We start from the raw sequence: 26,378 nt of genomic DNA, 5'->3' as shown, positions 1-26,378 counted from the left end.
CTATTCAATCCTGTGTAAAGCAGGAAACTATTAGCCCAATTACTCAGAATAGCAACTTCACAAAAATATCAAGGTATCATTTACAAAATTATCTATAGATATTGAAAAGTATTGATGCCATGTATATAATTTTGGTATCATTTTCAAGCTTATTGTCCCGTGCCTACATTTTTATGCAAATTATGAAATGTCAAAAATGGGACTTATTCCTGAATTTGTCAGAACGGGTCACATATATGGAATAGATTTTGATATATGCATTCAAATTTAGAACTTTAAAACTACATTAGGTCCAGGGGTATAACAAGACACTTCCTGATATCATTATGTTCAGTGGCGTAGATTTCTTTTTTGACATTGGGGGGGATGGTGTTGAAAAAAATTCTTGAAGAATAGTGAATCCAGCACCTTTTGGCGACAGAATAAGTTGATATTACAAATGCGCGCAAAGCGCGCGAAAATTTTGGCTATTTTAAAGCTAAACTGATGAAATATGGTGCAAAAGTGGAATAAATGCGCGCGAAGCGCGCGAAAATTTGCACTTTTGGGGCAAATGGGCAAATATGAGATAAATTTGGTCAGAAACCTATATTCAGGCGTTGGGGGGATGATTGTATGGAGCATCCCCCCCTGACAAAATATTGGGGGGGATAAATCCCCCCCATCCCCCCCGGGATCTACGCCTATGATTATGTTAATAAATTTAATTCAACACATAAATAGTGTTCATTTCCTACATGATTTTGTAAATTACTTTACGTTTTGTCCCATTTTTGAAATCATCTAGACTATAATAAGAATATGTTATGAATACTGGATGAATATCCACCATCTGATAATATACCGAAATATTAGTCTCAGCTTCCATTTACAAATCATTAGATTTTTTCAAAAGGTGAAGTCACACCCAGTGCATCTGATTTGCTGTTAACAGTCCCAGATCGAGATCTATATCCTGCAGACCCATTCACATCATATATATGAGTACGACTACTTGCAGTGCCAGACCTTGGTCGATAATTTCCAATGTGGTATGTCTGTTTGTGGCTACAACAGAAAGACTCTGCGCCAGGCTTCGCGAACTTCTCGTCGGCGAACACAAAATAACAGGAAGACCGCAAGTCCTTGGAATGAGTTAAAAATGCTGAAAAGTGCATCAAAGACTGGTGCAGCACTCCCTATGGAGAGAAAGCCAAACACCCATGTAATACCAAGAAGTACAGCAATGCAGAGAACTTGTTGAATCATACGAGTAGTCTCAGATGATTGCGTTTTTGCCAGCGATGAAAATGTTGACATGTCAGGTCTTCTGAATGTGATAGCATGGAGTACCAAGGTAAAGACCACTATGTTGGTGAGAAGGACAATACCGATAGGTAAGAGCAGACCAAAGTAGAAATGTAGCCCTTGCCTCAAGAAACAACTGTAAATGATATTAACACAATAGTAAATGAAGTTAAGGGTGGGGTATGAGCGTTTAGACAGTATTTATTTTGGGACATCAGAGCACATCAGACATATCGAATTGCATTCTGAATATGAAGAATGTCATTCTGATATCAAATAATTTTGATTTTTTGAAATTCGCAATTTAATACACATTTTATGGCAAATCATTAAAATTGATATTTTTGATATTTAACAGTACTTGAAGTAAACTTTATAAATCTGATGATTTATACTTAAAGTGTATGTAGGTGGGATGAAAAGCCGACGATCAATTGAAAATTTTGACCTTTTCAGATTGAAGATATGGATTTTTTTCCCAAAACACCAAAAAAATTAGGTCTTTTGGGAAAAAATCCATATCTTCAACATGAAAGGTCAAAATTTTCAATTGATCGTCGGCTTTTCCTCCCTGCTACATACACTTTAAGAATATATCATTAGATTTATATAATTCACTTCGAGGACTGTTATATATCAAAAATTTGAAAAATATCAAATTATTATAATTTGTCATAAAATTTGTATTATATTGTGATTTTCAAAAATGAAAATTATTTGATATCAGAAAGACATGCTTCAGATTCAGAATGCAATTCGATAGGTCCGAGGTGCTCTCATGTCCCACAAAAAATACTGTCGAAACGCATAATAAACGCCATTTTAGATCCCTTAATGCAAGTAGATATTGATATTTGTTTTTAATAAAACAGGTTATATTTTCAGCTCTGTCCATTTTGTGACAAAAGGGTCTAGCTCTGAATTGTAGTTCATATTAAAGAGTTCAGAAGCATCACTCTTTGTTTATTAAGTTATGCTATTAACCAATCTTGTGTTATTTTTTATTTATGTACAGTGTTCGAAATAAGGCAAGCCCTCTGGCCAAAAGCACTGCAGGTATGCATGGCCCCATAAAATGTCACCAAAGTCTGCAAGAAGGATTAATGTTCACTTGAACATCAATCCATGTATATGTGGGGGAAGCAGGGGGTTCCCCCCATAAAATTAATCATTAATTGCCCTGTGTATCGTAATTACTTTTAACACAAAAAACACTGTTTTGGGCCCAAATAGGGTTCAGTTGCAAAATTTTGCACCCTTCATATGCACTGGCCCATCAAACAGCAGAACACACCTTGGGGCTAAAATAGTCTGCAGTTGAAAAAAGTCCCTGTAAAACAAAAACAAAAAATATGCTTGTTCTACCACCCCAAATGTTAATGCTTCCGCCGCCACTGAATTCATGGAATTACCTGTTGTTGATTTGCAGGTCTGAAGTCTCATAAAGTGTCACAAAATATGGACCATTGTAACAATTATAATTTGAGATTGGACTTGTGAAAAATCACTGAAAATTCATGAGGGTTAGCTTATTTTGAACACTGTTAATGGATACAAATATGTTTGAAACATGAGTGTTTGGGACTTATAGAAAATATGAGATAGGACCATTTTGTTAATGGAACTATTTCTGAATACATCTATATGTAGGTACTGCCCGGGGGCACTTCAATTTGAAATGGATATAGGTGTAGGGCTGGCACTTTCGCACTAAGGGGCATTCGTGAGAGCAAAATGTAAAAAATATGGGGTCATTGGGTGAGAGCATGATTTTGGCATTCGGTGAGAGCAAAATGTAAAAATATGGGGTCATTGGGTGAGAACATGACCTTTTTTAACATGGAATCGTTGGGTGAGAGCCGAAACAGCGCAAGAGAAACCTCGAAAATGGAATTTCTAGTTCAAAATGGCTTCAAATTTCTTTGTTTTACCAAAATAAGTGACAAAATCAGTGATAAATGAAAGTTGCTGTTAAAATTGAACAAGTAAGGGTCTTTGGGTGACAGATCAAATGAAAAATAAGGGGTCTTGGGTAACAGAACATGTGTTAAGTAAAAAAATATGGGGTCTTTGGGTGACAGCGATGCTGAAAAAGGGGGTCTTAACAGCCCTACATACGCGTCACCTCCAAAGTTGGAGTGCCCCCCCCCCCCCGGGAGGTACTGCTTCCAATTTCACAACATCATATAACCATCCACAAATGGGCTGTAATATCATCAGAGGTTGTTTTTGATATGTGGTCCATTAAAAACAATAGAAAAGGAATTCTCAACTGATATACTGATTTTTTACTACCTTGAGACATGTAGTATATCATTGTAAATGCATATTTTAAGGAGAGTTTGCCTTCCAATATCTCAAAAGGTGAAAACGCTGACATTATAGCCTATTTGATGTGAACATTCATAAGCTTTAGATAGTGCAGAACAATCTGGAATGACTTGTAGAATATTCATTGTTGTTCTGTTGACATATACCAAACCTATTATGCACCAGAATGCTGATGTCCAGTGTTCATCTTGGAATACAGGGTGGGATGAAAATTTCAGTGGCGCATCGTGGCCGCCCCAACCCGGGGCTGAAGAAGAAACAATTTTGCCGCCTTCCTTAACAGCCCGAAAAGGTTGACCCAATTTTTTTCACGGTCGTTTGAAAAGTGAAGAGCAAAAAAAAAAAAAAAAAAAAAAAAAAGGATTTTAGGCGCTAGCATCCCAAAAGCAACCTTTTTTCAAATTTTGTTATGCTTTTTCAATTTTTGGCGCCCTTTTTTCCATGAATTTGATAACATATTAGAAACTAACATTGGACATCTCTATGTTTTCTTTTTGTTTTCCACATTTGGCCATTTAATATTAAGATAAGTAACCAGTTTACACTAATAAGATTTGAAAACTTACTAATTGCTATGGCGATATTCATCTTCTTTTACAACTATGAATGGAATTATAACAAAGACAGCAGGCAAACCTGTAAGAAAACATAGGGTAGAGTTGTCATGTTATGTCCATTTCAGCTCATGTATTAGTTGCTGATATTAAAACTTTTCATCCATCAATCATTTTCATCTCTGCATATAAGAACTTGATGGCATTAAGTTGCATCTCACATAAAGTTAATGAAACACCAGTTAGATTCAAATACTTGATCCTATATATAATTACATAATAGGCCATTTTGTATCAAAATGTTTTGATTGAAGAGTCCAGACTCAATGCTATGACACTTTTATTGGAAGTGCTTGCTAATATGCACCCCAATACAATGTGTTGTGCCGATAAGGCCTAAAAAAAATTTGCTTGATTGGCATAACATAAAAATAAAATTAGGGTAGGTCGGTTGGCAATGTTTTTATTTTTTTACACACATTTTAAGCTGTAAATTGCATAAATTTATTAGATTTTTTTTTAAATTCAATTTTTTAATCTTTTTTTACATTTTTTTGCAAAAATATAAGAAAAAAAGTGTAGGGTCGGGCCTATTTTTAGGGTTGGTCGGGTTACGCCAATCAAACAATTTTTTTAGGTCTAATGGGTGCCAACATATAAAGCTAACATATGAAAAATGTTGATGCTGGAGGTACACAATTTTGGCTCCCTCGCAGGATTTACAATGAATATGTACCATAGTTGTAGCATTATAGGCCTACAGGGCTATTCTTAATCTAATCTCTTTGTATAAATCACCAAAAACATGATTTTGATCCAAATTGTAACCATTTTTGTTAGGTGAAAATTTCTAACAAGATAAACAATTTTGAAGTTGAACAAATGAAGAAATATTTTTTATATTGCCCACAAAATAGTTGGGTCAAAATCATATGTTTTTTAATGAATTTTTCCAAAAGCAAAGGTGTCGATAATTCCAGTGATAACACTAGCCTTGTGCTAATTTTCTGTCATTCTTAAGATAACATAATATGACTTCATTTTATGATACATACCCCATGCCACTAATGCTGCAACAGGCAAAAATTTCTGTGGTCTTGGTATCATTCTAACTCCCCTAACAAACACAAGGAAGAGACTTGCAGCTTCAGCACCCATCCAAAATACTGATGTGAGGGTGAAGTAGTGGAGCAGTGCTGCTACAATGGTACATAGAGTGCCTTGATTGGATGAATCAATACCAAAGAGGAAGATGATGTAGAGGCACATGAGTGATAAGGTCCACTGGATGAGTATAAGCTGTGGTGTACGACCCATCAAATTCCTGAAGAGAAAATCAACAGGCATTTCAAAATGGAATAAAATTGCAACGGTAGATTTTTGTTGACAGGTTAGTAATAAAGAGGACTAATCCAGGGTTTATCCTTTGTGTAAATGAGCACAGAATTATTCTTGCACAGATATCCTCAACAGAGGTTATCCACTTCACTCATGTGTGACTTCTAACAAAAGGCGCTGGTTCCCGTAGTATTCCTCATTCAAACCAATTCAATGCACGACCTCGGAGTTGCTGCCTAATTCCTGGAATCATTACTCTAGTCTAACCAGGGCGATGTGACTTCATAAGGGCAATGTCGGGGATTATAGGACACAATTGATGGGGAGAGATGAGGTCCGACCAGGTCCGACTGAGTCTCCTACACAGGTTACGCTCCCTGTGGAGGGGCGGAACCAAACTGGCTGATGTGGAGACTAAGCCAGTTTGCGTCGGTCTGATACTCGTCTTTTACCATGCGCAGATCTGGCTGGTCAGGAAGACATTTAACACCCCGAATTCATAATATGCCGACCCGTTCCATCTATAACCGATTTGCTAGAGAATATTTGTTACCATGTTTAATAAATTCAGTATTAATCGTATAATAAAATGTGGCCAAATGTATATTTGTGTACATAGTGTGTGGATCCACTCTTCTACGGACTTGGCTACTAAGCATGTCGGGAAGGATATGGCGGTATGCTGACCTGGGTCAATATGTTCTGAGCAGATGAGGTCCGACCAATTGCCTACGACCTTGTGTGCGATCATGTGTAACAGGCAATTCCCGATAATAATAGACGTTCCCTGGTCTAACTCATGAATACTTTACACCAAGGATTGATCCAGATAGTGCAATACACATGTTAATACTCATAATTTACACACCAGTCAATTCCAGGATGTTGCAGGATCTGATAACATTAAAATTAGCTCATCAGAATTGCTTGACATCCAAGAACCCACAGTACTGATCAGAAGTCTTCAATTTCGGTTTTGCGTGGAACACACAGGTTAACTTTGTGTCAAGTGCCTTGCATTTGCACCCAATCGCATGTTGTAACTGTAGAAGCCACAGCGAATGAACATGCAGGATGGTGAGGCATTGCCTTGCAAACACACACAGCCCGCATGTTTCGGTTATTGGCGTGGCAAGAAAATGCCTTGCGTGCCGATGAGTGTCAATTTTGCCTCGTGTGTCAGGCCAACAAAAAAGCTGAAGACCTTTGATCAGTACTGTACTAATTCCATTCTGGTGTGCAAGGTTTTATATTGTTTTTGAAATTGCACTGTTGGAACTGCACTAACTGCAAAGTTACTTTCAACAGATCATAGTGAAGACCGCTCACTGCATACATTTGCAATAGTGGCAATTGAATTTGTATTGTGATTGCACCTGACAATGGGAATACAGACAGCCAATACCTGAATCAATCAAAAATCCAAAGAAGGCACAAAATCAAAAGTTGCATTTTAATGTTTTAATCAATGGAAAGCATGGCGCTGCTAGTGATCTTATTCCAGAATGCTTTGTGCACAAATCAATAGGGCATCCAATGGAGCAATATGCAACTTTTGAATTTGCATCTTCCTTGGGATTTTGGATCAATGTGTCTTAATTATTTCTTGATCGATTTCAATGATTGAGGTCTTAAATCTGAAGATGCAGCTATTAGCTGCTGGTTCTAAGTATGATATATCTGTCACCGTTTTGGAGTGAAGGTCCATACTTAGAGACATTCTGGTTGATATGATGGTCTTATTTTTGCCATTTTAATTGCATTCTTGCTACGTGCCACTACCCTGTACTATTACGGCTGGATTAATGGGAGTAAAGTATATACATGGGGGAAACACTCCCTACCTTGCATATACCAAAAATATATGTATAGTTTTGCCATGCCTTAGTATGTTACCAGATTTGAAGGCTATTTGTAGGAACAAAAGTTTACAAGATGATGTTATATGTGATTAGACAAAACATTACTTTTGCAAATTGACATAATTGGTTAACTATGATGTGTTGAGTTGTATAATATCAATAAAGCTTACTTGTATATCATGTAAGTCAAGAAAGTCAATGAGAGAGCAACAATGGAGACAACACATCCAATCTTGCTTAAAACATCCAGGAAGTACATATCACCATAGCAACCACCTTCAGGACTCTGTAAAGCAATACACACAAGGCATGTATCAGCAATACCGCAATAACAATATCTTACATAGAGAGGGGGTGGCCTATCTGCTATCTGTCCTATCTGCTGTCAACATGTCGTTGAATCCTCTGTGATCCTCGCATTGACTCACAATGGCTCACATTGACTGATGTCCTGCTAGGACACATCAGATTGGCCACCCCCTCTCTTTATAATTATGATTAATTCCTGCAATCTTATTGGTTCTTTTAGTCATGTTATTTGACACAATATCACACACTTTAGCATGTGCGTGTCGACACGATACTCGTACGCGCTATTTGAACCAATCGGAGGTGCATAGCAACAATGGGACTGAAAAATTCTAAGCACCTAGGTAATTCCTTGTAAAATGTAGGATTTAATTTGATTAAAATTTGGTATACTTATGATTAATATATTTATTTGAATTAAAGTGTTTAAGAATGAGAATAAAGGTATTGTTTTTAGCCGCTATCTTGCATCTGTCGACTCATAAAACACAGGACGTCATTATTTTTGGCGTAAAACAACTCAGCTTTGGGCTTCGCCTCATTGTTTTACTTGGAATAATGATGTCGTCCATGTTATATAAGACGATAGATGCATGACAGCGGCTAAAAACAATACCTTTAGTATAATTAATTTACTTGGTCGTGAGATGTTTTCAAGAGAATAAAATCATTTTATTTTGTGTATAATTCGCCGGCAGATCCGCCATGATCTGTTGTGGCATGTGGTGGGGCTCTCAATGACATGTAATTATTATAGTGCCAGTTTGTGTGAACTTCTGGAACAATATCTTTTTACATTAGTGGTAAACTGCTAATATATCTGCTTAAACATGAATTGACACTATAACTGAAATCATTATATCACAGGGCTCTTCCATTTAAAATCCATACGCCCCCTATGGAAGACACAACATTAATCTCATATGGTCTATTTATCTAACTCCAGTCAGTGGTATTAGCTTTGAAGTTTAGCGTATTCTGCGTTAGCTTAGTGTTCCTTGGTGCATATACTTTTACGCATGTGATCAAAGTGGGGCATACATGTACATGGGAAAAAAACAAGGCTAAGCCAATACAGCACACGCTGAACTTCAAAGTTAGTGTTGCTGACTGGAGGGTAGACTCTACAAAGGTGTACATGTCCATTTGAAATTCACACTGCCAGTGTGGAAGATTAAAGCCATATCTTTTATAGGGGGTGTACGGATTTAACTTGAATAGTCCATTTGTCTATTTACCATCAGAACAGCAAAGTTAGTCAGATGATTACAACGGCACATAACTTGACCACCGATATCCTGGACAACTTGACATCCACTGCTTGACCAATCACCCTTAGAGAAATCCCAGAACACACATGATGGCTGCCAACTGACATTTCTCTGTAGGAAGAGATCACATATAAGGCATGAATGGCTAAAATAATTGTTCTATTTATCTACAGAATACCCACCCTAGAAGTTAGAAGGTAAGTTTAAAGAACTCTCATCGCAATTTGATTTTCATGACAAAACAAAGCAATGGAATTAAATGTATTTAGAGCTCACCATCTGAATTCTCCATGTTATGAATAGGGCATGGTATGACAACAGGGCATGTCATCAACTTTCAAATGCCAAACTACACAGCTTGTTAGAGACCTAAAATTTACCACTACAGTAGGTTTAAAGCTGTTTAACTTTGATTTATTTTTGTACCATCACAAAACTAGAACTAGAATGAATTTAGAATTTTATGGGTTTTGCTTGTATTTGGACTAAACATGGATGGTACCATTGGCATCTCACCTGTTTTATGTTATAAACCATTTTCACACCAGGATTCAACTGTGTCACATGATTACCATTAACCAATAGCTCTGCTCCAATCACATTGCTTTGGATACGACATGATGTAGCTTCCGATGGAATAACATCAGGTGGACCTTGAAACAGGTTGTCATTTAAATACACTATAATGTTGGCTCTTACATCTGTAATATCAGCTGCAACAAAGAAAAGAGATTAAGAAATATACAAATAATTATAAAAATGTTAAACAGGGGAAAAGATAAATAATGTTTAGCTTATCAACCCAGGGGTATGGTATCTTGACTTTGGATTGAGAGAAGATGTGGCTAGGAATCTTCAAAATTGATGAAGAAAACCAAAAATATACTAATGTTCTGGATTTTTGGCCCCATACAAATGTGGGGCTTTGTTATCATCCAGATGGTTGTCTGCCTGCCTGCCTCGATGGTAGGCCGTCCGGGCATCCACAAAACCATTGTGTCATTTTATTTGCATATTTATGAATATTAATGACCTTATTTGCATATTTTGCCTACATCTCCATTAATCCACTCTGCAGCTTAAATGCAATAACTGATCAACTACAAACTTGGTATGGTGAATGGATATGGTGGTCTGATGTGCTGTATAGTTTTGTGCCATGTTAGCTTATTTGCCTATTTTGCCTAAACTTTCATTAATGCACTCTGCAGCTTAAACGCAATAACCGATCAACTTCATTATTATGTTTTCAGGGTTATTAGGAGTTAAGAAAGCCTAATAAATGATAATATTGGATGGCTTATTTCGCATGATACCATAACATATCGGATTCATCATATAAATATCGAACTCGCCGTTGGCTCGTCCGATATTTTTACGACTCATCCGATATGTTATGGTATCATGCTCAGCCATCCAATATTATATCAAACTTGGAATGCTGAGACAATTTTGCATAATCTTTGTAGTGATTACCTACATGAATTACAATTTTGTGTTAACAAGGTCCAACTGTACATGCAAAAAGGAAGTATGGGAAAAGTGAAGGCTTCATATAGTGGCAAATCTTGTGTATGTTATTTTAAATGGTACTTACTTTCTGTAAATAAATCATTAAGGAATGTCAGCCCAGTATCATTCACATTGTTAACTATATGTTCATCATGTCTCCAATTTATGTTGACTGTTCCATCATCCATATCTCTTGGTTCAGACTTCACATTGAATGTTACTCCATTGAAAGCCTCATCAGCTTGCATAGCAATTGCTGTTAAACCAACATTCTTTTTAGAAGAAGTGAAACGTTTTTCCCTGCCTGCAGGTTGCAGGTCCAGATTGGCCAGGATTTGTTGGAGAGATTTAGCCATCATTGATGGGGAGTTTTGTTGGTCCTGATCAAGTTTACTCTGATCTAGTTGCAGTATATTGTCAAGTGCTGTCAAGGATAAATCCACCACCTATAGCAAGAAAAGATTTCAAGGAATACATTAAGCAAAATGTAGAGTTTGTATAGCACCATTCACCATTCAATATGGTAATATAGAATCAGCTAGAGGCCTGGGATCAACCTCAGTTCTTGATGATAGCATAAGCAAATTCTTTGTTCTGAGTAATATTATCTTTTTTTCGACAGTGTTTATCATCATTTTGAAATATTCCACTTTCATTTTTTTTATGTATTGTGAAATTATGGAATGTTCATGGTCATCAATTACCTGAGCAGGCACATGTTGAATTTTAGCGATGTTTTGAAGAGTTATTGATACTGCTTGCAGTTGATTGGTTGTAATGTTTGGTAGTCCAATGGTTGTCAAGGTAACAAGATCCTTAGCAACAGCTTCTACGTTGACATCATTGACATCAATCTAACCGAAAAAGATGTAATATTCATAATAGACATAATTATGATAAATAGCAATTTCAAAAAACAAAATAAAAGACAATAGAATATAAAACAATTAAATGGCCATTTATTGATTTGCCATAATAATACCAAAAAATTCAAAAAAGTTGGCATTTTTGGAACAAACATACATAATTATGCCAAACATAATTAAAGGATAAGTTCACATGATGTGCATAAGCACTGGTGTTAAATCAGAAACCATGCTTGATAACTAACATAATTATAAGGAGTTATTTCTGATGTTTCATGCCTATGCATGAGCTATTTTGATCAAAGTGACATGATTATGAAGAATGTGTGTGTTAAAAAAATAATAGTGAATGTAAATGCTAGGTGTCTTTATGGTCATATTGACTAGTGACCAGAAATCCCAACTTTTAATGTTTGTAGGATTTACCCTGTATTTGACATTTTAAAAGTAAATTTGAGTTATTCCTTCATGTAATTTTACAAGAAATTAGGGTTAGGGTTAGGATTAGGAATAGATTACATGAAACAAGTACATGAAGGATCAACCCAAATTTGTTTGTGTGAAGATATATACCTCAGCTAAGGATTCCAGACTTGAAGTTAAATGTGTTCCAATTGACTTATCTTCTGAGTCTGTTGTTACTTCTTCTGCTACTGCTGTAACTTCTGCTGTAGCTGTTGCTGCTGTTGCTGATGATAGTGATTCATCTGGGTTTGATGGTGAATTGGCATCAGTAGTACTAGAATCTATAACAATATTGCACGAAAGTAGAATATTTATGTAAATGGTAGTCCATGGAAGATCACAAGTGAGAGTGCCATCTCAGTAACCATGATTGCATATTAACTCAGGCCAGGATTGTTTGTCTTGACATAAGAATCAAGAAATAGTACTTAACATCTAAAATGTAAAGAGTACTTGTTATTTTGCAATGGAAATCAATGATCGTGATTAACAGGTTCCTATGGCCAGGCAAAGGCCTTTGTCCTTTTAATCCTTTATATCAGTAAGTTAACACAGTTTGTTTTTTGTGGTTTTTTTTTGTATAAATTCATGGAAGGCTGAAAACAAATTGGAAACTCATATTTTGCACTGTTGGAAAAAAATATATAAATTATATACTTTGTATAAGTTGAAACTATATTTACCTTATTCATTTGGCTTTGATAAGCTTGAATCCTTTACATAGTAAAAGTTGTGACTACAATTTAATTTTGTTGTTTAATGGTTTATGGAATGATGTGGGGCCGTAGTGGTCAGTGACAACCTATAAAGTGTGCTGAGCCTTGTGGATCAACGTCTAGGCGTTGTGCCTGTGCGTAGCACAATATAAATCACTGCGCTTTTCTTTTTCTTTTTTTTTAAACAAAAAATGTGTTCAGATGCTGCAATTCTTTTCCTGTCAGCTTTAGAGATTTAAAGCCAAAAGAATCCAATTTGGGTTCAGAGTGGGGAGATCATGCTTTCGGCACTCAGAATCCCCTCCGTAGTGATTATCAATATAGCATTACCTGTAATAATTTCATATGCAGGGTCTGTCCCAGACTTCGGCACACCTGTAGTTGCAGTCATTACATCTAAAGTTTGAGGAGTAGATAATGATGTTGTAGAGGATGATGTTGCAGATGATGATGTTGTAGATGATGATGTTGTAGATGATGGGGGCAGAAATCGTTGTGGTAACTGTGTACATCTTGAACGCATTATGCCATGTCGACTCTCAAGTTGTACTTTGCTTGATCGGAATCTTGCACATACGAAGTTAGCTTCATCATTGCTAATACCCTATATAAAAAGTATGATTTTTTAAAGTTTATAATTAAAATTAGATAAGAAATAGGGCATTATAAAATACTAATTTCAGCAATAGGCCTATATGTGACAAAATAAATTTTGATCCACTCAAGCCAAAGTCAACATTTTCCATTTGAAATTCAAGTACAAATAAGGAGGGAAAAACAAAAACAACATGAACAATAATTATGTTTACAATTGAAATATCCTTCCTGCATGTACTATTAGAGATGCATTGTCTTTAATCTTCTACACAGGGAGTGTGAATTTCAAACAGGTTTATCTGAATGGGTGACTCCATTTACATCCCCTGTGTAGGAGGTTAAGGTCATATTTTCCTTCCATGAGTTTCAGCTGGACGGCCCAATGTTACCTGCTCATGATTATAGGCATAGATGCGGGGAATGGGGGGAAGTTCCCCCAATATTTTGCCATACAATCACCCCCACCCCAATGTTGACGCCTGTGTGTGGGGTTCTGACCAAATTAACCTCATATTTGGCCATTTTAGCCCACAAAGTGCCATTTTTTTTCACGCTTCACACAAATTTATTCCACTTTTGCACCATATCTCACCAGTTTAGATTCAACATGGCAAAAATTTTCCTGTGTTTCGCGCGCATTTGTACCATTAACTTATTCTGTCACCAGAAGGCGAATCACTATGCTTCAAAAAATGTTCCCACCCCATCCCACCCCCCATGTCAAAAAAGAAATCTATGCCACTTTTCATGATGGTTGACTTAGCCTATTGTGGATCAGATAATTTATCAAAATATCCCACATGCATATAATTTTGGCTATTTCTGCTCCCATATTAACTATTCTGTTTGTGGGCTGGGTATTTATCAAAATTTGTCCCCCGGAATTTTTCATTTCAAGGATTCATCAAGAGCGATTCAAATTGATTTAGATAGCATTATTTTGAACAGTTCAAAATCATTTTGAAGGCTTCCTATAACATATCCCATAATTAGTGGTTGCAATCAAGCATTTATTTCTTTTGATATAATTGTTGAACTGCTTGTCTGTATTGCAATGCAAAAGTTATGACCGCTAGGTGTAGCAAAGGTTTATAATAAAAACAAATCAGAGCCACAAACCCAATGACCATGCAAGTTCAAGGAAATAGAATCATAGCCAAGTATGATTTTATATACCTAGACCTATTATTATCAAAGCAGGAAAGAATACACACAGCATTTCCCTCCCACATACTATAATGTGACTAACATAATAGGTTTACCTCCAGTTCCTGTTGTTCTGGTCTATATATGATGTCATTGAAGCCAAATTGTTGACCTGCAATGAAACCCTGACTGCTCTGATTGGTCGTCAACGTATGTTTTTTAACACTCCATCTTGGTCGAGATCCATTGCTGTAGGAACTCAACCAGACCACCACCTCCCACAGGCCTTCACTGGATGATATGTCTACAGCAGAGTCCTGGTTGTAGTCAATGGTGATATTAAGGTGCAACAGGTAATTATCATCAACGTCTTGGGTGTTTGCGACTACCTCTATGCCCCTGATCTCCAGAACAGCTAAAACAAGAGGGTTCAGTATGGGTTCAGTATATTAATACTCATTAGCCAATCAGAAATTGATTGATTGACCAAGTAAGTAATCAAAATTCAACTTAATCGGTCGGTTAAAGTGGTCAGTCAGTGATTCTTATTATTAAGCATTAATTAGTCAGTGATTCTTATTATTAAGCATTAAATAGTCTATTGGCCTACCTAATTGAATTTTACACCACAGTATTCTATAATATAAGGCCAAAAAAAATATTGTTGTGTTGCCCTCAAGTGGGAAAATGGGAAAGTTGGGTAGGACGGTCGGATTTAGTTTTTTTTTTTTTTTTAACCTTCAGTTTTAAAAATCCCTTCAAATATTAAATTATGCTTCTTCAATCAGGGGACATTTGTCAATTTTGACTTCTGGATACCTGTTAGACATCAATTAAAGACTAGTCTCTCAATAAAATATTAATTTAAAGTGAAAAAAAAAAAGATTTTTTGAACAAATCTGTAAAAATCATCATTCAAAAAAAAAATGCGACCCTGATTTTCCAGGATTTAGGGTCGGGCGGTTGAGGGCAACACAACAATTTTTTGGGGCCTAAAGGTGAATACAAGACCTATATTTTGCCAGTAGGCCTATTCGTTACCCGGTGATAATAATTTATCATGATTATACTCACATCTTGCAAACATTTTGACATGTTGTATACTGAATCATATAATAAATCATAACATCGCTCGTTTGATCATACAATCAATCAATCAATCATCCATTCAATCAATTACTATCATCATAGACCATCGCATATAATAATTGATGCATGTACTAGTTTCTATCATTCTATTTTCCCCTTCCTTTATTAAAACTGCAAAACTCCCACAATGCATCGCAAATTTCAATGCCGATTTGGCTTATTGAATCTCATTTCCAAAGTCGCCAAAAAGTCTAAGGAAAAAAGTCGGAAAAGTCGACGAATAACTTTGGGGGTTGTGTGTTGTTGACACTACAAGATCGCTACTCCAGTAGTGAAAGTCGCATCGCCCACAGTGTCACCACGATATGAACCAAAATGACACCATAGACTCTGAATTCAGAGTCTATGATGACACATTGCATGAATGCATGAACGGTGAACCCTATAGATTTCAGCCACGGCGTTACTTTGCAGTGACCATGACGACTAGACATATACAGCTTTGGATAAGGACACTAACATTTGGCTTACCTTTACATGTTATTAAAATGCATGAATCAACAGCTGACGAACATCTAGCATTACTTCCAAGTCCTAGGAAGCGACCGCATAAAAACTTTGCCTCATCACAAGTAATATTATGTTTTAAGTTAACACCATACGTTAGATGTTCAAAGATCGCAGGTTTCCCTTCTTGAAGTTGAAGATATTGTTGCTTCCCATTAATAACCTGCTTCGGATTAATTGAATTTCCCTCAATTTTTCTGTCAGTAGGGCTTATCCACATGTATAATTCCCATGGATCACAACCGGGGGTGCTCCCACTATGATGAATAGTCGCTGTAAAGTTGATTTTGTTGGACCTTCCGGAAATAAGTGGTACGTCTGGGTTGTGGAGCTGAAGTTCAAGTGATTGTATAGAACCTGAAATAAAACATAATCGATCAAATAATTGACCTGATCTGCCTGTTTTCCATCATTTTGATATTAGGTTATTTTAGTTCTGTGTTTCCGTACCAGCTAAAACAAGGTTCATTATGACATAGCCTACTTGTCACCATGGTAACTATGGATTATTTGTTATGCAATCCTGTTTAGACTCAATTAAGTTTGAATCCACTCCGATTGCAACCATTCCCTCGCCCAGTACTCCTAAATGAGTTTTTGTACATGCAATCAGTCTGTTTTTCGACGGGGCCCCCGGCTCTGCGAAAGTCTAGTTTCGCCTAAACTAAATCCAAAAACTTACAGATTTGATTCACTGCAGGATATCTCGGATCCAAAACCCAGATCATGTCGATTTGACAGCATAACACTTAATCATTGCTTGTATGCACCGGGTGTTTGAGACAACACATTGAAGGCCAATAAACAAATCATCATGTTTATAAACTCAGTCTTACATTTCGAGTTTTGCTGAACCATGAAATGGTATCAGCCTATATTAGTGTAACTTGCTTACAGACCGAATAACCTTTTGGTCTGAAATGGACATATCTCGACTGCCACGAAGGTAATGCCACGAGTACATGTAGTGTCAAATTAAAGAGAAAAGTAAAGAATATAATAACAAAAATTACCCACCCGGGAGTGGCATTCATAAGACCCGGGTCAATATTCATATGGGTCCTTTTCATATCTCAAAATGCCAAGAGGGTATGGACCCCCCCCCCGAGTGGTGTCAAATGAAAGAATATAATACAAATATTTTTTTCTCATAGGACCTGGGTCAATATTCATATTTTGGATCCTTTTCGTATGTCGAAATGCCAAGAAGGTATGAACCCCCAAGTGGTTTCAAATGAAAGAGAAAGAAGTTAAGAATGTATTAAAATTATTTTCCCCACCATATCTCGAAATGCCACCTGTTTGGTGCAGCGGGGACCCAGTCATGGCCGACCAAATCCTGAGTCCTGACCATGACTTGGCTCGTGAGATTCGACTATAGCTAGGCCTATAAATTACCGGGGCAACAAAGTATAAACAACTTAAAATGGTGTACAAATTGTTTAAAAGTGAATGGTAAGTCATGAAAATTGTCATTAGGTATATACTTTCGAAATGAAAAGTTTGTTAAAAATTCAACGACATGCAACTAATTTCTCTACTTAATAGGCTAAGTATAGAGATATTATAATTTATGTAAATTTACATAATTATGTTGTCTTCAATACATGGCCTTTGGCTTAACCACTAGCAGAATATGTGGGCACATCAAAGGTAAAAAAAAATGATGATTTTTTTTAATACAATTTTCCGAATGAGCAAATCGCTGACTAGGCCTGATTCAAAATTGCTCTGTTGTCCTATACAAATATACATTTGGGTGATTACAAGACTTGTATAAGTTGGGGAACGTGTCAAACATTACAAAGTTATGCTAAAGCATTCTAATAAATTATTCACCCAGTAGTTTTTAAAATGCGATAAAAAATAAAGCATTAAAAAAATTAGATCTAATACTGGAACTAAATGTTGCAACTCGCTTTGCCACGTTGCGTCCCCGAAACCATCGGACTTCATCAGGCCTGGATCGTAAGGCATCGTTATCGTTGCGTCCGAAATCATCGGACTTCATTAGGCATCTGATTGCTACGATGCGTCCAAACCATCACACTTCATCAGGCATCTGATTGATGACGTCACACCATTATCAATCAGATGCCTGATGAAGTCTGATGTTTTCGGGCGCAACGTAACAAAGTGAACTACAAAATTGTAGTTCCAGGATTTGATTTAATTAAACAATATTTTGCAGGAAACACAACAACTCCAAATTCATTAAAAAGATATACATGGCATAATGTGCTTAGGCCTACTATGTTGTTAGGCATGCATACATACATAACAAAACAAAACCTAATAATAATAATAATAATAATAATAATAAAAAAAGCCTTATATATATTTATATTATATACATGTATGTATGCAAGTTAATATTGAATCGTTGATTGATGTATACATATTCTATACACGTTTCATTCATTTACATTGCGGTGATATTAATGTTGCCCTTCCCGATACAATCATCTATGATTCATCGAAGGTGTCATACGCACTTCACCCCATTTCACATCCCCTGCTATATGCATCCTTTATAGCAAATCTGATGACCCATATACGAGCCATGATCTATTTTAATTAATTCTTCAGTAAAACGTAAGTTATTTCCTTCGTTATAATTTATAAATTGAATTAAACAGCAAAGGTCGATGCTCCAACTTTAAATGACTCTGTCATTCAGTTTTCCTCAAAAAGTTCGTTTTTGGAATTGAGTGCAGAATTGAATTTCTTGAATGAGTTTAGCTGGCAAAATAGATATACCCAACATTAAAGCTTTGTTGGAAATGAGATACAAAAATTGGTGTTCTTGGATAAGTTTTGCAAAATAGTTTAAGGGCTATCGTGTTGTTGGACTTGAGTAAAAAAATAATGAAATCCATCTTAAAATAACAGGCTAGTATGTTCAGAAGCTTCTTAACGTCTCCACACTTTTGGAGCACAGCCAGAGTGATTCAATATCATTATCATAAGCGAATGGAAGTCATGATGCATTTTAAAAACTTGGCCATGTATGTAATCATGGAAAATAATTAAGACATTTTGAAAATTAATATAATTGACTTAAAAGTGGGAGGAGTATTTAGGAGAAATGGGATACGGGGGGATATTGGAATGAAGTTCAATGAACACTATTAATGTTGCATCTGTTTTATTAACCCTTTTCCTGTATTTAGCATGTTTAGCAGCAGTAGGAAATTCAAGATGGTTTACGATAATACAACGAGGCGATGGCACGTTTTATGTATACAAACTACATATCATTTACATTTCTTTTTTAAAGTTAATTGAATTTCTGAAGGGATATGTGAGAAATCTCTCCAGGGAGTAATTAATTTTCTTTCTGTTCCTATTTTGGTTTAGAATAATGAATGTTACAGGAGGAAATAGGTGGATCCATATCCTGAATAAGCACACCGTGTCCGAGGGTAAACCCTTTCAGTAACATAGCACAAACATTAAAAGTTCAATATTCCGTTAGGCGACGAAAAAAACACACCTGTTCTACGGGCGGACGGACCTTTCAAGTAGGGTCGGTCGGCCGGGCTTTTTTTTTATTTTTAGAAATGACCCAAACATTTGGGAAAATACAAAAAAGTTGTTTCTGAAATTTTCGAAATTTGCATTTGGAAATGAATTTGGAGAAAACCTTCTGTTAATACAATACTATGCTGAGCCACCAGCCTGGATGGCTCACGCTCCAGTAATTTCAGATGATTGAGCTCAGTAATAGAATCAAAGAATGTCTTCCAATTCATGAAAACAAATATATAATCAGCTTATCGGATCAAAAGCTTAGAGGGAATGTCTTGCTGCTCAACGAGTGTTTGTAATTATCAGAAGGTTTTTTCCAAATTCATTCTCTAATAGGGTCGGCATTCATTTATACAGGATTTTTTCCCAGTTTGTTCAAAATCTGGGGGGGGTCGGTCGAGCCCGTCGCCTTAGGGTTAGAATCGGCAGATCTTGTTGAATTAAGAGTATTGGAGTTGGGGACACTATTAAGGCACTTTATTACAAAGGTTATCTCGAAACATACGGGTAGAGATGCGATGCGAATGAAAACAATACACAAAAACAAAAGACAAAAAACAAAAACAAAAACAAAAAAAAACACCCCTCACAAAAAAAAGGGAAAAAAAAAAGAAAAGAAAAAGAAAAGAAAGCAAACAATAAGCTATATAAGCTTATGTCTATTATTTGATGACGGGTTTGATCGGATTCCGGTTAATAACTTTGCTTTTCTGATCTAAGGCTATAAATCTCTACCCTCAAATCTTGATAACTGCTTATCTGGGAACGCCTGACTAAACCGCGTCTCCGGATGAACCTGAAACGGAGACAACTGAACCTGCTGTCGATGTCCACCCGACCTCCTTATATTGGAATCCACCGAATATTCATAGGCGTAGATCCCGGGGGGATGGGGGATAACCCACCTCCACCCAATATTTTGCCAGGGGGATAGTCCATACAATCATCCCCCATTTTAGCAAATTTTTGCAAATTTTCGCGCGCATTTAGTCTACTTTTACACCATATTTCATCAGTTTAGCTACAAAATAGCAAAAATTTTCGTGCGCTTCTTGCGCATTTGTACCATAAACTTATTCTGTCGCAAAATGGTGCTGGATTGACTATACTTCAAGAATTTTTTCCAACTCCATCCCCCCAATGTCAAAAAGAAATCTACGCCACTGCGAATGTTTAACTATGTAGAGATCATAATTATATTCGTTTAACATTGACATTAACCAAATTTGATGAAATCCTCCTCAATTGAATCACTATATTATATAAATAGGCGCATGAGCTGAAATTATAGCTCATTTTACATGTTTTAGGTGAGTTTTTATAAAAATTATAAAGACACACAACAAAACTTCATTGGTTATAATATACAATTAAAAAAGTTGTACATAAAAATCTGAATCCATAAATTTTCCACACATGACTTAAGATAGGAAGTGCATATAGTTATACGATGAAAGAGTGGATTGGTGAGGATTAGTTGCAGATTACCCAGGTAAATAGTGACAAGGCAAATTACGGCAACGTCACTTGGATCAAAGGCCGCAGATCAAATTTTATTTTAAAATCCAAATTAGTCATGTTAAGTAGGCCTATAAATGTAGATAACCGCTTAGTAGCGTTTTGAATAAATTGCCGTAACTTTCCTTGCTTCGTCCAAACAAATTGAAACAGCACAAAGCAAATGAGTATACACACGAGGTGCTATTTTAGCTCTATTTTATCCCGGTTCATCATATTTCCCGGTCGGTACGGAGGTTCCGCAGTCAACAAAAATGTTGGCTTTCCGGTACCAGGATGTTCGCGAGGTATATATGTACGATCACTTCGTCAATGCAGCTGGATGTTAATTTGAATATATTAAAGGGGAAGGAGGGAAGGACTCAAGGAAGGAGGGAAGGAAAGAAAGGAAGGAAGGAGGGAAGGAAGGAATTAAGAAAGAAAGAAAGAAAGAAAGAAAGAAAGAAAGAAAGAAAGAAAGAAAGAAAGAAAGAAAGAAAGAAAGAAAGAAAGAAAGAAAGAAAGAAAGAAAGAAAGTATAAGTAAGAAAGAAAGAAAGAAAGAAAGAAAGAAAGAAAGAAAGAAAGAAAGAAAGAAAGAAAGAAAGAAAGAAAGAAAGAAAGAAAGAAAGAAAAAGAGAATGAAGGAGAGGAGGGGTGAGACAGAGGGGGAGAGAGGGTGTGAGAAAGAGAAATAAATAAAGAAGAAAAGACGATAATCGGTATAGCCTATCCTTATTTTGCACATGTCTTATATTAAAAGATTTCTACTTTATTTAAAGTAAAATATATGAATTAATCCGAGCATTAAGCTACAATTTACATCTTTCATCACTGCAGGTGCATGAACAGTATAGGCTATGTGTTTCATACAGACTTTGGTCTGGACATACGGAATTTATCAAATGAATTATTGCAATCGGTCTACAAGACTGTAAATCCACTATCCTATTTAGATTATGTTTTTAATTCTTTTTCCGTTTTTGAAACTTCCCATGCAACGTATAAGATGCACCTGTATAACAGACTTGATTGCTTCACGTAAAATCAAACAATGTCAAATTACAAGTTCCTTTCAAAGTCTGGAAAAACTTCTTTCACAACTTTTAAATCACTGCGGTGCGATTGAACGATGAAGGGAAACACTGCAATAACTTCCCACCCTTGCCGAGAGGCAGATACCCGCCTAACACACCCAGAATCAACCTAGCTCATCACCGGTCGGTCGTTTGGTTGGTCCATCGTGAGGTTATGTAGTTATATATCAAGGTGAAAATCGAGGGTTGAGAACCAGAAAGCCTTAATTTAAAAAAATGTCATTTAGATAAAAACAAGTTTTAATATTTTTGCGAACTACACCTATCTATACAACGTATAGTGTCTGATTTAACTCACATTTGGTCCTATCACTCATTAATAACAAATGTCAATTATTATAAAGAATGGTGGAATTTAAGATATTCTTTACAGTTCCTTTAAGTACTGGGTTACGTCTTTCTGGTGCTAACTGAAACCTATAATCTATGTGTTACGGCTTTTGAGCCTTTAAAGTTGTCAATTCGCTGTCACTAAGGCACCGTCTCAAAGGTTCGGTATCTCTAAGGTTCGCTATCACTAATTAGAAAAAAGGTCCACCATCAAGGACCGATATCACTAATTTAGAATAAGGTTCGGTATTTCTAAGGTTCGATATCACTAATTTCAATAAGGTTCGCTATAACTAATTTTAAATAAGGCCCGCTATCACTTTTTTTATTGAAGGGTCGCTATATCTAAGGTTCGCTACCACTAATTTTAAATAAGGCACGCTATTTCTAATTTTAACAAGCTCGGTATCTCTAAGATTCGTCATCTTTAATTTGAAATAAGGCCGTTATCTCCAAGGTTCGCTATCACTAGTTTTAAATAAGGTTTGCTATCTCTAATTTTAAGTAAGGCCCACTAACTCTAATTTTAAATAAGGCTCGCTATCTCTATTTTAAGGCTTATTTAAAATGAACCTTATTTGAAATTAGAGATAGTGGACCTTATCTAAAAATAGAGATAGTGGGCCTTATTTTAAATTAGTGCAACGAACCTCAGGTATAGCGAACCTTAATCAAAATTAGTGATAGCGAACCTTGAGAGATAGCGAACCTTAATTAATTAGTGATAGCGAACCTTAATTAAAATTAGTGATAATGAACCTTAGGTATAGCGAACCTTAATTGCAATTAGTGATAGCGATCCTTAGAGTTAGCGGACCTTCAATAAATTAGTGATAGCGGGCCTTATTCAAAATTAGTGATAGCCGAATCTTATTTAAAATAAGTGATAGCGAGCGTTATTTAAAATGAGTGATATCGAACCATACAAGTAGCGGACCTTTTTTTTTAGGTATAGGCCTAGCAAACCTTTTTCTCTATTAGAGATAGCGGGATTCTCATCTTCAACTAGTGATAGCGAACCTTAGAGATAGCGAACCTTAGAGATAGCGGTCCTTAGAGATAGAGGGATGTCACTCGTGAGCCTGAGTTAAAATTAAGTTTACCTCCTGGTTTTACCTTCCATTTTTTTACCTTTTGTGATGAATCCATTCATGGATATTCAGCATGAATTACTATTAGGGCCGTGTGTCCTGAACTCGCCACCCTTAGCGTTACATGACAAATATTATGAATTTTTACACCAACCGGGTTTCTAATTAAATTATCTCCACAATCATCAACCCTAAACTAACAAAAGTATACATTTTTGGAAAGCTGAAGGCTAAAGCAATTCACATATATACATTTCAACTCATTATACAGGGTGACCTGCAAGTTATACAGGGTGGAATAAAAAGATTTTGATAAAAAATGGGCCACTCAATGCATTGCTTATTACCAACTTACAGTAATAAACTGGAAGTAAACAACATTCATTTGGTTAGAGGATATAGAGAGCCAACTGACTTTGGAAGAAACCAAAATCACAGCTGTTTGGTAATCTCGGAATATAGGGTGTCCCAAAGTATGTTAGACTATTTTACAATTCGACATATTTTGAACCTAAACATTTTCCCCCTAACCCATACAGAAAAAATATGTCCATATTTAGATTCTTCGTCAAATTTCCCTTCAGAAAATCTACACTTTGACTATGATAGGATAAGAAATTAAAATTTTACTGTAACTTTTAGATTTTGAAGACATCTGCATTACTTACTACAGTGTTTAATATGACAACGGGTAGTTTTGTATGGAAAAGTTTGTATTTTCTAGACTAAACCAATCATAAATGATTAAAAACTATTAGCAGAATTGTTTAGCTGTAGGGCCATTAGTCTTTTAGATGCTAAATAGAGTCCAAATCCAATTTACAGCCTTTACAGAAGCATATTACGCACTAAAAATACTAATCCCATAGAGTTTGTGTGTACCACATCCCCCACCACCACATCCCCCACCACCGCCACCCTGCCCATTCTGAATTCTATGAAGCACAGTGTCAGTATTAAAAAGGTTCAAGTATTTCTTTTTACAGGGTTGAAAGTGCATTTTATTTAGCAATAAAATGAGACCACAAGCATGACAATAACTTCTTGCTTGACAGAGATATTATCATTTGTTTTGAGTCGACTTTGGCAAAATGTAACGCCGCCACCTTTTTTTGGTGGCGAGCTCAAGACACACGACCTTAGAAAAGTCATACCACATAGCTAAGCTTTCTAAAGAAAAATATTGTTGGATTATCATGATATGATCAATCTACACCCATATACAGTTACTCCGATTCAAATTAGACCTAGGCCTACACACACTAAACACTTACCTTTAATGGGTAAAAATGGTCCGGAAAGAACTGCTAAAATGAAAGTTTTGACGACCATCTGCAATAACGACGACATCGCAATCAGTAATTCCAAAGTAAATCCGTAAGACGATTCTGTCGATATCAGAAGCTCAGATGATTCTGCAGCATATGCATCAGTACTAGGCCTACTATCTATGTAAAGAAACACATTAAACATGTTAAACAAATAACAGAACTGACAAACTGCTCATTTCAAGATAAACCTTTTTGGTCAACTCAGCAAGCCTGTTATCAATATTAAATGCTTGAGGTCAAATGTGAAAGATCTCTCAATTTCTATATAAAGACATAGTTTATATTTCGGCAAATTCATCCATATTCTGCATATGTAATCAATTCGGAACAAAGATATTATTTCTACTTTCCCTCGAGTGCTATAATCTCATCATCGGTTTGTTTACCCGACGAGATCAAGATTGAACTTACCGCCGGCTGGACAAATCTCGGTTAGTCAGTCCCTCCGCTTGCACTCTTTCAGTCACCAATGGTATCCTTACAACTCAATGCCGTTTATCTGTTTCCTTTGCCGCTACTAGTTAATCCGGTGCTGCTAGATCTGTCAGACGCTTCCCAAACCTACTCACATATTGAGGTTTTTATACTACGCCCGCTGACTATTTGAACTCTTCAAGTTGGAAGGAAACCCGTTTTCTTCCTATAAGCCTGTGTTTTTTATTATTAGTATTATTATGGTTTAATTTGATCTGTGGGTTCTCCCACTCAAATCAGATGGCATGCGCACTGAAAACCGCGACTGCATGGTCCAAAAACACCATCACCATGATCACAGTATAACAGAGTATAGTGTTTGACCTATAATAACCCTAACCCTAAATGAACCCAGTTCCCCGTTCGCATTTATCTCCTAAGACTTTGCAGTGCCGTGGATTTCTTTTTGGTATTTAGGGGATGGTGGTTGGTCTAAACTCCGTGAAGCAGAATGAATGAACCTCGCCCCAGAATAACTTTTCTGGGACAAATGCGCCTTACAAAGTTGTTGAAGCTAAGTTGGTTTAAACTAGCATGACTAGTGGAATAACAAATTCGTGTGAAGCGCGTGAAAATTTGCAATAATGTAAAGCTGACATGATTGCCTCGTAACATGGCGCGGAGTGGGGATCATGGACCACCCATTCGAATATTAACCCTCTCTCTCTCTCTCATATGACTTTGTCCATCTAACCTCACCCCGCTCATGATCATCACATCGCAATTTGGGAGGAAGTGAGGGGAGCCGGAGAGGTGAACTGGTGAAAGGAAGACGCAGAGGAGAGGACTGGGACGAGATGATAGGAAGGCGGAATGGGATGAGAGAAAGTGGAGACTGAAAGAGACTGGTGATGATGATGAGAGACCGGAGAGGAGAGGAGAGGAGAGGAGAGGAGAGGAGAGGGAGAGGAGCTGAGAGGGGGCGAGGAGAGGAGAGGAGATCGAAAGGAGAGCCCGGAGCCGGGTGAGGCGAAGAGAGAGACTGAGAAAGATAGTGCAGTGGAGTGGAAATATATACGAATATAGGCCTAATACTATAAATAAATATCAAAATTTCTTAACGAAGAGCTTATCGTTTCACTCTAAACTGCGCACAAAGAGTATCGTTACGCATTAAA

At 36.5% G+C, this 26,378-nt stretch overlaps 1 protein-coding gene across 1 annotated transcript; it reads right to left on the bottom strand.

Moving 5' to 3' along the window:
• Positions 1-690: 690 nt before the first annotated feature.
• Positions 691-25,401, bottom strand: LOC140146483 (adhesion G-protein coupled receptor G6-like). The gene is made up of 14 exons (XM_072168351.1): positions 25,198-25,401; positions 24,730-24,903; positions 15,875-16,267; positions 14,371-14,669; positions 12,842-13,115; positions 11,904-12,076; positions 11,169-11,318; positions 10,550-10,910; positions 9,469-9,665; positions 8,920-9,063; positions 7,543-7,658; positions 5,228-5,496; positions 4,185-4,254; positions 691-1,423 (listed from the first exon to the last, which is right to left on the bottom strand). The coding sequence occupies exons 2-14, from the start codon at positions 24,803-24,805 to the stop codon at positions 1,048-1,050; spliced, it is 2,898 nt and encodes a 965-aa protein (XP_072024452.1). The 5' UTR covers positions 24,806-24,903; positions 25,198-25,401; the 3' UTR covers positions 691-1,047.
• Between the last annotated feature and the right edge of the window lie 977 nt (positions 25,402-26,378).

The sequence above is a fragment of the Amphiura filiformis genome, chromosome 1, assembly GCF_039555335.1.
Source record: "Amphiura filiformis chromosome 1, Afil_fr2py, whole genome shotgun sequence".
NCBI lineage: Eukaryota > Metazoa > Echinodermata > Ophiuroidea > Amphilepidida > Amphiuridae > Amphiura > Amphiura filiformis.
Note: the sequence above shows the minus strand (reverse complement) of the source record. Positions and strands in the feature narration are given on the sequence as shown.